At 43.7% G+C, this 12,348-nt stretch overlaps 1 protein-coding gene across 1 annotated transcript; it reads left to right on the top strand.

The window, feature by feature from the left end:
* The first annotated feature begins 2,577 nt into the window (after positions 1 to 2,577).
* Positions 2,578 to 7,221, top strand: LOC137376900 (insulin-like). The gene is made up of 3 exons (XM_068045858.1): positions 2,578 to 2,741; positions 5,323 to 5,372; positions 7,067 to 7,221. Exons 1-3 carry the CDS (start codon positions 2,578 to 2,580, stop codon positions 7,219 to 7,221), a joined length of 369 nt encoding a protein of 122 aa, XP_067901959.1.
* Positions 7,222 to 12,348: the final 5,127 nt, after the last annotated feature.

Below are 12,348 nucleotides of genomic sequence, written 5' to 3'. Positions count from 1 at the left end.
ACATCTTCCAGAGATGGCAGAGGAAAAGGATAGAAAATTTAGAGGATAAACTTTTCCAACTGTACATGCAGAACAATGGTCTAGAAAAGAACATAATAAAATGCTACAAGTAAAAGCGCCTCAGGGTTTGACATGGGCCAGAAAGAGATGAGGAAAAGCAGGGAGCAAAGGGAAAGACAGAAATAGCTGAACAGAGGGGAAAAAGAAAGTGAGCTATTAATCATACAGATCTGGGAAAATCAGAGGGTTCTACTTTTAATGGGAAGTGTGATGGCAAAATCATTGTCCAACCCACGTCAGTACAGTTCCTCTTAATTCCCAGAAAACTGCTACATCAACGAGTCAACAGGTTCATTAAGATGGGCAGTTCAGGGCTTTAAGTGCTCAGAAGTGTCCTTTTTCCGTCACTAACTCGAATAAGCAAAACAAAGAAATGCGATTAATATATCAGCAACACCTTCCAAAATGGCTTTAGCCGTTACTAATTGACCAGCGGACAATTTCAGAACTGCTCAGTAAGGCTTAACAGCTCTTGCGTGTGAAACGACCATGTTTTAAGAACAGCTTCTGATGCTGAGCATAAATGAAGGATAGAGATTACCAGTGCAAACAATTACAGGGTATAAGTTAAATGAGTTGCAAAATGTAACAATTACCTAATGTGCAAAGACAGCAACATTTTTACCAGATGAACAAGGTAAGAGATGTTTTAAATGCCAAATATGGAATTTAAAAAAAAACAAATGAGCAGTTTGCTGTATAAATTAACTTGCTCTCCAAATGGTCATTACACATTCAACAGGCTCAGAGCCAAGCTGCAGCAGGCTGGTCAGGTAAGAATACTATGAAATGTTTTTTCAGCAGACACCTGAATGAAGCCTGAACTTGACTTAACATGTTGTTTATAAAGTTGGTCAGATTGTTCTTTCCACCTCCAAAGTGTGTTGCTTTAAAAGTCTCATCCTCAGCTGGTTGCACTCTCACCTTTCAAGCAGAAGTTTGCATGTTTAAGCCCCCCTCCAGGACTTAGACACTTAATCTAGGCTGACAAGTGTTAGCACTGTCTTTTGGGCGAGACGTTAAATCAAGAACCCAAGCCAGCCTGTTCAAGGTGGAAGTGAAGGATGCCCTTTTTCTGAGGAAGAGCAGGGAGGGGCCCTGGCCAACATTTAAACGCACAAACACCACCAAGACAGGTCATTTGATCATTTATCTGTGCTGTTTTTCAGATCTTGCTCTGCACAAATTAGCTACTGTGTCTGCTTGTAAACACAGTGGACCGGTTCTGGAGGGACACGATGTTCAAATCTCTGGATAAGGGCGGGAAAAATGTACCCAACGTGGCGCTCATCCTGATGACCACCTTCGTGTGCGGCTGCATCAAGCTGTGTGTAGACCTCCAGTATGCAAACTCCAAGTGCCACTATGTGCTGAGGTTCTATCTGTCCCTGGTGTTGTGAAGGATGGGCCTGGTCACATTGCCGCGGAACGCTCCATGCAGTTGGGCCGTGCCGTACCACCTATCCTTCGTGGAGCAGTTTCTGCAGGAAAACACCTTTGACCACCGGTCCATCAGGCAGTGGTCTGCACGGAATGTCCTCAAGGCCCTACGGGAAAAGGAGACGGTGGATCCTGTCAGATTGTTCCCCGAGCAGACCGTCAAAGTCATTTGGCAGAATGCCTCATCACCAGAACTTTCAAACAAGCACCAAGACGTAGCTTGGCTGGTGGTGAGAAGGGCCCTCCCTGTCAGATCCTTCATGCACACCCGAAGTCTCGCCCCCTCCGCACAATGCTCCCGCGGTGGCTGTGGTGGGGAAGAGATGGTTGCCCACCTCCTCCTGGAATGTGTCTTCGCAAAGCAGATGTGGAAAGAGATGCAGTGGTTTTTGTCGAGGTTCATCCCAAGCAGCTCTGTAACACAGGAGTCTGTGCTCTACGGGCTGTTCCCAGGGACGCACACCGAGACAAACATCAACTGCTGCTGGAGGACTATCAATTCGGTGAAAGACGCCCTTTGGTCTGCCCGAAAGTTGCTGGTCTTCCAGCGTAAAGAGTTGTCCACGACCGAATGTTGCAGACTGGCACATTCCAAGGTCCAGGGCTACGTGCTGAGGGATGCACTAAAGCTTGGGGCAGCCACAGCAAAGGCTCAATGGGGAAAGACCACAGTGTAAGGTCCCCCCCACCAAGCTGAACTGAAGGGCTGGATCCATGGGAAACCCCTCGAACTGTATCGGGAAAATTTTGTGTGCTGTAAATGTAAAAATGTATATGGCATGACAATGAAATGGAAGGGTTGTGAGGCAACTCATAATTGTATCGAAGGAAACTGATCACCTTTGCACTGTTTGTATTTTTTGACTTGGTGCTGTTTTAAAACTGTCTGAGAATGCAATTTTTACAGATTTTTACGAATAAAGGATATTTTGGAAATAATAAAAAAAATAACACTTCAAAAGTAATCAAATGGCTGTGAATCACATGAGGACATACTGAGGATGTGAAAGACATTATGAAAATGTAACATTTTCTTTCTTTTCTTTTTAAAAGGGAGTTCCACATTTAATCATTGAAATGGTGCTTTGGAACCAAATCGTGCTGGTGGCTGTATTGATCGTCTTTTCTTGCCCTAAAGGATTAGAAACAATACCTTCACAGCACCTGTGTGGTTCGCACCTAGTGGAGACTCTATACTTCGTGTGCGGACAAAAGGGTTTCTACTATGTACCTAAAGCAAAAAAAGGCACAGAGCAGTTTCTAGGTATGTTCACCTAACTCTAAATGCAAGTAATAAATGGATTTTTTTGCATCTCCTAATGGCGGGTAATCAAATGGTTATCCTGAATTTTGTGTGGGATCAAAAATCATGTTCCAGCAGCATCTAAATCATGAAAGTTAGATTTTCACTCAGACAGACTTTGGACGGGTGGTGGAGGAACGCTCATGGGAGCTATCTAATTCGTCCCACTTCCCAGCTAATACTTTTAATAGAAGTATACAACACAGAAGGATGCCATTGGGCCCATCATTACATAGAATTACAGATATTTACAGCACAGAAACAGGCCATTCAGACACTGCTCTGCACAACCCTCCATCCACCCTACTTCATATAACCCTATCAACATATCCTTCTCTTCCTTTCTCCCTCATGTACTTCACTAGCTTCCCCTTAAATACACTTATGCTATTTGCCTCAACTACTCTATGTGGTCGCAATTTTCACATTGTAATCACTTGCTGGGTAAAGAATTCTCATCACTTTATTAGATTTATTAGTGACTATCTTAAATTGATGGTCTCTAGTTTTGGGCTCCCTACAAGTGGAAACATCTACTCTACATCTACCTTATCAAACCCCTTCATAATTTTATAGACCTCTATTAGATCATTCTTCAGCTGTCTCTTCTCTATAACAAAAAGTCCCAAACTGTTCAGTCTTTCCTGACAGTTATACCTTTCAATTCTGGTATCATCCTTCTAAATCCTTTTTTCACCTTCTCCAGTGCCTCTACATCCTTTTAGTAATCTGGAGGCCAGAGCTGCACACAGTACTCTAAATGTGATCTAACTAAGGTTCTACACAAATTTAATATAACTTCACTGCTTTTCAATTCTATTCCACTATAAACGAATCCCAGTGCTTTGTTTGCATTTTTATAATCTCATTAACTTGCATTGTTACTGTTAATGATTTGTGAATTTGTACCCTGGGATCCATTTCTCCTCTACCCCACTTAGATTTATATTTTCCAAGAAGTATGTGGCCTTTTTATTCCTCCTACCAAAACATAACATCTCACAACATTCATGCAATTTACACAACCATTCTAGAAGTTTATTATTGTCTTCTTGTATTTCGTTGCATTCTTTCTCAGTATTAAATATACGCCCAATTTGGTGTCATCTGCAAATTTTGAAATTGTGGGCTCAATTTTATGGGCCCTCTAGGGATGGGCAGGGTGGCAGGGGGCCCATAAAATTGTGAGGGAAGGCGGGGGGGGAGGGTGGAGTGCCCTTTGCCTTCCTGACACTATTGAATTTAGTCTGGGGTGCCAATTGAGGTACTTAAGTGGCCAACTAAGGGGCACTTAAGGACCTCTTCCCACCACCATTGCTATTTTATCAGCAGCCGAGGGGCCCTCCGCCAAATAAGGAGGCTGCCCAGTAACTCCAGGCAGCCTCCATGTGGGCTGGGGGTTGGGGGTGGGGGGAGGTGCGGTGGTACGGCCCTCCTCCAAGGGTAATCTGTGGCCCGCGGAGAACCCTGGCGGCAAAGTCCGCCCCTGTACGATCACCCACACTCTTGCCCTCAACTACCAAAACCCCCCACCCCTCCCCAGGGCCTGCCGGACTGGCCCAGGTCAGCCCTCCCCACTAACCTGCATCCGGCGCTCCATGGCTGCTCCTGGTCCAGTGACTGCTGTAGTTCCAGCAGTGTCCACCACTCCTGGATTGGCCAGCCGCTCTTGGCGGCAACCCAGCGCTGGGCAGTTAATTGGCCGAGCGCCATGAATTGCAGCCAGGAGTCCAAACAGCTAAGGCGAGATTCCCTTTTGGCCCGGCCATGTATTTCTGATTCCTGAGTTCAAATTGTTTATGTAAATGGTGAACAGCAGAGTTCCTAGCACCCATTCCTGTGAAACAATACTTCCCACTTTCTGCCAGTCTGAGTAACTACCGTGAATTCCTACTCTCTGTTCTCTGTTTTGTAGCCAATTTACAATCCATTCTGCTTCTTGTCCCCTGATTCCACATATTCTGACTTTAGTCATGAGTCTACTATATGGTATCGAAGGACTTTTGAAAATCCCAGCACTTCACATTTACGAGATTGTCCTTGTCTACTCTTTTTAATGCTTGTGCTACCTTTTTAAAGAATCTATCCAATTAATCCCACTCCCTTGCTTGATCTTTCCCCATGGCCCCACAATTTTTTCCTTTTCAAGTTTAGATGCAATTTCCTTTTGAAAATTACTATAGAATCTGCTTTTTTTTATTTGGTCATGGGATGTGAGTGTTGCTGGCCAGGCCAGCATTTATTGCCGATCCCTACTTGCTCTTGAGAAGGTGGTGGTGAGTTGCCTTCTTTAACTGCTGCAGTCTTTGGGGTGTAGGTAAACCCACAGTGCTGTTAGGAAGGCAGGATTTTGACTCAATGACAGTGAAGGAACAGCGATATAGTTCCAAGTCAGGATGATGTGCAGCTTGGAGGGGAACTTGCAGGTGGGCATACGCTACACTATCAGGCATTACATCCAGACCATTTTAGCTCACTGTGTAAAATAATATTCTCCTCATCTCCCTTCTTTTGCCAATCATCGAACATCTCTGGCCTTTGGTTATTAACTTTTCTGGCACTGGGAGCAGTTTCTCATTATTTACTCTATATAAAAATGCTTCATAATTTTGAACACCTTTTTAAAAATATCATTTAACCTCCTTCATTCTAAGGAAAGCAACCCCATCTTCTCCATGTCTTCACTTTACTGAAGTATCTCATCCCTGGTACCATTCCAGTAGGATGCCCAGAATTAGACACAATACTCTAACTTTAGCCGAACCAGTGATTTATAAAGCTTCAGCATAACTTCTTTGCTATAAAACATGGATACATTAGGATATTGGGATTTTTAACTATGTTGGTGAATGTGCGTCTATATGCTTGCTAATGTGACAAACCTATTACCTCCTCCCCATTGTGTGCATCTCTTCACATTCACTGCTGTCTCAATGTTTCTTGAAATCCTTCTGAGAGTTAGTCCATATATGCATGAAATGTGAGATGTTCAGATAAGAAGTTCTTCAAGTAAACTTAATGATGGAGGTATAAATGCAGGTTCTTTTTTTCTTTACTGACACAATATGGGGAAATAATGGAATGCAGGTCTCTGTTCATGTATATAGAATCATAGAATGGATACAGCACAGAAAGAGGCCATTCAGCCTGTTGTGTCCATGCTATCTCTCTGCAAGAGGAATTCACCTAGTCCCACTCCCGAGCCTTTCCCCGTAGCCCGACAAATTTTTTCTCTTCAGATAATTATCCAGTTCTCTTTTGAAGCCTCAATTGAATCTGCCTCCACCACACTCTCAGGCAGTGCATTCCAGATCCTAAACACTCGCTGCGTAAAAAAGTTTCTCCTCATGTCACTGTTGCTTCTTTTGCCAATCACCTTAAATAGGTGTCCTCTGATTCTGGATCCTTTGGCCAATGGGAATAGTTTCTCCCGAACTACTCTGTTCAGACCCCTCATGATTTTGAGCAGCTCTATCAAATCTTTTCTTAATCTTCTCTTCTCCAAGGAGAATAGACCCAGCTTCTCCAATCTAACCACATACCTGCGGCACAGTGGCGCAGTGGTTAGCACCGCAGCCTCACAGCTCCAGCGACCCGGGTTCAATTCTGGGTACGGCCTGTGTGGAGTTTGCAAGTTCTCCCTGTGTCTGCATGGGTTTCCTCCGGGTGCTCCGGTTTCCTCCCACATGCCAAAGACTTGCAGGTGGATAGGTTAATTGGCCATTATAAATTGCCCCTAGTATAGGTAGGTGGTAGGGAAATATATAGGGACAGGTGGGGATGTGGTAGGAATATGGAATTAGAGTAGGATTAGTATAAATGGGTGGTTGATGGTCGGCACAGACTCGGTGGGCCGAAGGGCCTGTTTCAGTGCTGTATCTCTAAAACTAAAAACTAAAGTTCCTTGAAACCATTCTCGTGAATCTTTTCAATGTCCAATTTCAGGATTTTGTGGATAGAGTAAGGGAGGGAGGGCTGCCGGGATAGTTATGGGCAGATGCTTCACTATAGGAAGAAAAATCCAAGGTCAAACCAACTTTCCTGTGGAAACAATATCAAAACACAGATGATGCTGGAAATCAGTAAAAGAAAAAAGTGGAAAATGCTGGAAATACTCAACAGGTCAGGCAGCATCTGTGGAGAAAGTTAACGTTTCAAATCAACCTGAAACGTTAACTCTGCTTCAATCTGCACAGATGCTGCCTGACTTGCTGAGGACAGGAGAAATAAAATATGACTTACTGTTGTAGTATTCTCTTTCAGCATTACGTGGTGAAGAGTCCATTCAAGAAAATGAGACTGAGCAGCCATTTCCATTCAATAAACAGTTGAATCAGATGATGAAGAGGGGGATAGTGGATCACTGCTGTCACAATACCTGCTCCCTTTACGATCTGGAAGGCTACTGCAACCAATAAGAAATGTAAATGCTGTGAATGTACAGCATTCCAAAAGTGAGGTGTGCAGCCATAGTGTAGGAGGCAGGTTCACTGTCACATCATTTATTTAAAAAAAACATGCCAAATTACCTCTAATCGTGTAAAAATTTCAAATAACTTGTAGCAAATTGCATAAAAAGTACAATAATAATTTTACTTTTGTTGGAAAAAAGTAATCATTTTTAAATGCCTTCTCCCATGCTTTGTCCCTTGATTAAAATGAATGGAGCTGCCTCCTGCATTTAATGGTGTGAGCGGACTCTGTTTATATGGATGACCAAGCACATTCTACGCACTTTCGCAGATTGAAACAGTCTGTATCTTATCACTTGTATTTGAACTTAAAAATAGAGAGCAGCTTCTGATGCCTCCAATTTTCTTTTTCAATTCCTTTCTTTTCCCTTCCTAATTTGACTTTATAGTATCAAATAATAAACAACTTGCACACTAAACACACTGAAAGTTGTTGGAGTTAAAGGCATGCACAATGAATGTAGGTTGGGGTGAAGAGAATCACAAGGTAGCGCAAGGTAGAATAGAGACTAAAATGATTACAGTGATGGGCTGCCTGATAGCTCATCTGCCTAATGTGTGATTGAGTCATAAAGACCAAGGAAAGTCCTCGAGGTTTCAATGCTTGTTGGTAAATTAGCTCCTCTCAGTTTTGACAAAAGTTGGAGCGCTCCAAACTGTCTTCAGCATTCCCATGCGGGTTATACAAGCTTCTGATCCTTTCATTGCTTCTAATTGGAGCTACGTCCACAAAATCCAGAGAGTCATTGAAAAGAATGGAAATGAATAGAAAAATTTGACTGCAGATTAATACATTCCTTCTTAACACTGAGGAGTACTGAGGAGAAAAGTGTCCATTTAAACAAACCAGTTCACTTCATTCTCAAGCAGTTTCTAGTGTGATTAGCCTGAAACAAGTGATGATTGTACATTTCCTTTTGCTCTGTTTACTTGAAGCAGATAACAAATAATCAGATAGTGGCCAGTATACTCTCTAATTTTCTTGGACTAGCACCTTAAATGACACGGAGGCAGGATTATTTGTTTGCAAATTTCCCTCCTTCTGCAGATACAGGGGAAATGGTTGCACTTTAGTACTTTGCCTGATTGGCCATTTTTCATATGTGAGTCCAGTCTGTAAGTATTGATAGGTTATTCAACTGTGGTGGTGCCATAGCTAAACTCAATTCCACCTTCATCCACATGCACTGCCTTCCAGGAGTGATTGGATAGCTATCAGGTGTAAGAACTGTGGCTGATTTTCCTCTTCTCAGCCCAGGACACTGAGGTCATTGGTAGCATCCCAGGTTTCCCATGAGGTTCATCCATGTAGAATGGACATTAGTTGCTGACAGGATTATTATCTTAAAGGTACCGATATATATTTCGTTCCTCCAGCTCCTTGAGCACAAGATGCGGGGGTTGCTTTTCAAAACCCCTTTTTCACTGGATTGTAAGCAAAATAAAGATCAAAGAAGCAATGTCATGGAGATCAAATGGAACCAGACTCCAATTGTTTCTACCCCGCATTTTGCCAATAATCATACCTGCTTGCCCTGGTACAATTAACTAACAATGACAGAGGAGAGCTACCACCATGGGCTTTATTGTGCAGAAGTGAACTAAGCCTGCTGTTGCATCAAACTTAACCATAAAGAGGACACTGCTACGGGCAGTCGAAGCCACCTCCTCTCTGAATCTTTCCACTTTTGCCTCCTTTCAGCCTAGCAAATGGACCATTTGCAATTTCAGCCAATTTGCTGCCCAACGATGTATGAAGCAAGTGATTAATGCGTTGCTCACTTTCTCCTCCTTTTGCCAAGAATAGCAACAGCAGCACGACATGGTTGCTCACTTTCACAGCACTGCTGCATTTTCCAAAGAACAGCAGATCACTGATGCCATCTCCCACGTTAAGAACCTTATTGCATACTTCCCTTTGCACTGTGTTTTATTTGCATGGATTACCATTCAGTTAAATAATGAAACAAAACTCACACACATATGGTGCAAGAAAAAGATAGGAAAATTGATAGACAAGCAGCAATAAGGATTTCCATCTGATTTCTCAGTCCCAGCTTGCTCAATGGTGCCACTAGCCACGCGGAACAGAAAATCTGTCCTCCAGTGACAGACAAGGCCAACCTGAAACCCAACCTGTGCGTCAAGTAAATGAACATGCATCATTCAGTTGCAATGTGAAGTCCCTTTAAGATGTCAGCGTGGTGGTGATTTCAGGTATAAGTTGCACCTTGCACTTGTGCCCTGCTGGAGTATAACCACACATACATTGAAATAAGTATGTGTCACAATATTGCAACAGGCTATTTGGTTCAACTAATCTGGGTTGGCCTTTACTCTCCACAGGAGCACTTAATAGACCACAACTTTGTATGAATGCTTTGGATGGGCCAGCAATAAAAGACTTTGTGATTTAGCATGTCGACTCGAAGCAGCTACTTAGCATAGAAAGGTTCATCTGGGAAGCCTTCCTAGGGTTGAATGACCTTCTGACAGTCACTGAATATTTTCACAGATGAAGGACAATCACTTGTGCAAGAGCAGGGACAGCAAGGCTCACCATCCACCACTCCCAGTACCACAAACCATATTCCTGATGTTACAACTGATGCCAGGAGCTGAATACCTGGAACAGATAAACTACATCAGTTGGGGCATAGAGTATAAAAATTGGCAAGTCATGTTGCAGCTGTACAGAACCTTAGTTCGGCCACACTTAGAATATTGCGTGCAATTCTGGTCGCCACACTACCAGAAGGACGTGGAGGCTTTGGAGAGGGTACAGAGGAGGTTTACCAGGAAGTTGCCTGGTCTGGAGGGCATTAGCTATGAGGAGAGGTTGGAAAAACTCGGATTGTTTTCACTGGAACGACGGAGGTGGAGGGGTGACATGATAGAGGTTTACAAAGTTATGAGCGGCATGGACAGAGTGGATAGTCAGAAGCTTTCTCCCAAGGTGGAAGAGTCAGTTACTAGGGGACATGGGTTTAAGGTGCGAGGGGCAAAGTTTAGAGGGGATGTGCAAGGCAATTTCTTTACACAGAGGGTGGTGAGTGCCTGAAACTTGCTGCCAGAGGAAGTGGTGGAAGCAGATACGATAGCGACGTTTAAGAGACATCTTGACAAATATATGAATAGGAAGGGAATAGAGGGATATGGGCCCCGGAAGTGCAGAAGGTGTTAGTTTAGGCAGGCATCAAGATCGGTGCAGGCTTGGAGGGGCGAATGGCCTGTTCCTGTGCTGTACTGTTCTTTGTTCTTTGTTCTTTGTACAGCACCCAGGCTATAAACCTTTGGTCCTTCATAACTGTTACAAGGGCCACAAGCTTCAACAACATCTAACAATATTCTAATACGGTCACAGTGTAACTACAGTATAATCCTGTTGCAAATGCAAGATAGGTGCTCAACTTACTTCTTTGGTTGATTTTCACATTTTGACAAGTAACATAATTACTGTGACCTCTACCGCCTAGAAGGACAAGGGCAGCTGCTGCATAGGAAAACCGTCACCTCCAGGTTCCCCTCCAAATCACATACCATCCTGACTTGGAAATATATCAAAATCCTTGAACTCCCTGGCTAATGGCACTGTGGGAGTACATTTACCACATGGACTGCAACAGTTCAACAAGGTTGCTCACCACCAAGTTCTCAAAGTCAACTAGAGATGGGCAATAAATGCTGGTCTTGCTTGCCCATATTCCAAGATTGAATTTTTAAAAAGTTAACCATTGTTCAAATAGAATTTGACACATTTGTGACATTGCTGCTTGCTGGATTTTATTATCGTGCAGCCGCTCCTGGTGATAGGTGCGCAAAATGTTGGCCGTCCCGCCTGTGGCATTGTGGCCACTTAGCATAATAATGGCGGCCGTCCTCCCTAATCACATGGCAGGGGTGGCTTTGGCGACGCCATTTACGGTATCTCCTGATGTTGGATTGCAGAGTTCATCCCTCCCCCTGCAACAGTACCCACTTGCAGAGTTCCGCCCTCCCCCCCCCTCAACAGTATAGACTTGCAGATTTTCCCCCTTGCCCCCCCCCCACACCTGCCAACAGTACCCACTTGCAGAGTTCCAACCTCCCCTCACATCTGCAGATTGACCTTAGTGGCAATGTCCAATGTTAAAACAAATTCAACAGGGTAACAACGCATAACTTACCTAACCTTTGCAGGCACCGACTCTCGCCTCGGTGGCGCCAGCTTTTCAAAGAAGGGGAAATGAAGGCACGTGAGTGCCGCACGTCGAGCAGAAGATTGCGAACAGATGATAGGATCACGGCGAATTACATCCTACTTCATACAAAATGGTATTTAACATACTTAAAGTACAGTCCGGTTGCAGAGTGGCGGAGGTGCCACCATGGAACTTGGCTGCCTCCGAGAAAGTTGGAAACCGGCATTACGGCGTCGGGTTCCGTGGTGGATGACTCTGCTCCGATTCTCCGGCTCCCCCCCCCCCCCACAACACCCCCATCATAGAACCCCCCTTCAAAGCGAGCACAGAATCCAGCCCAGAACATCACAAAGGGATTTGATGAGAGTGATATTTTCCATGTATCTGTCTGACAGTATGAAAGATGATAGACTAATTTTGAAGCATTTCTGCAAAATAGGTGGCATAATAACAAGATAGATACTGAAAGCAAATGTGCAAGAAAAAATCCAGCTCTGAAATCTGCCTGGATTCTATTCCTGTTTAAAGACACAGCACACATAAATAGCCACTTGGTATTAATGAGAACAGTCCATAATAAGAATTATCCCATTTGCAACTATCTTATCATTTCCTGAAAGGTTCTGTGCCTTGTGTCTATGATGATTGAAGCCAACCTTGCAATTACAATATACTAGCACTGCCAGGAAGCTATAAATTAATGATGTAGGCTTTCTCCATGGGTCAATAGATAGAGACATTGCACAATGTGATCCTAAAGCATACAGACCACTAACAGCTCACGTTTGATCACTGAACTGTGCCATGTTAGTTAATTTCACTCCTGTGTTCAGTGTCCTCAGGCAGAAGAGCAATGCCAGCTAACTAGGCACAAATTAAAGATTAGATCCAG

Source organism: Heterodontus francisci, chromosome 14 (assembly GCF_036365525.1).
Source record: "Heterodontus francisci isolate sHetFra1 chromosome 14, sHetFra1.hap1, whole genome shotgun sequence".
NCBI lineage: Eukaryota > Metazoa > Chordata > Chondrichthyes > Heterodontiformes > Heterodontidae > Heterodontus > Heterodontus francisci.
The sequence above is the reverse complement of the archived record's forward strand: the minus strand, read 5'-3'. Positions and strand labels throughout refer to the sequence as shown.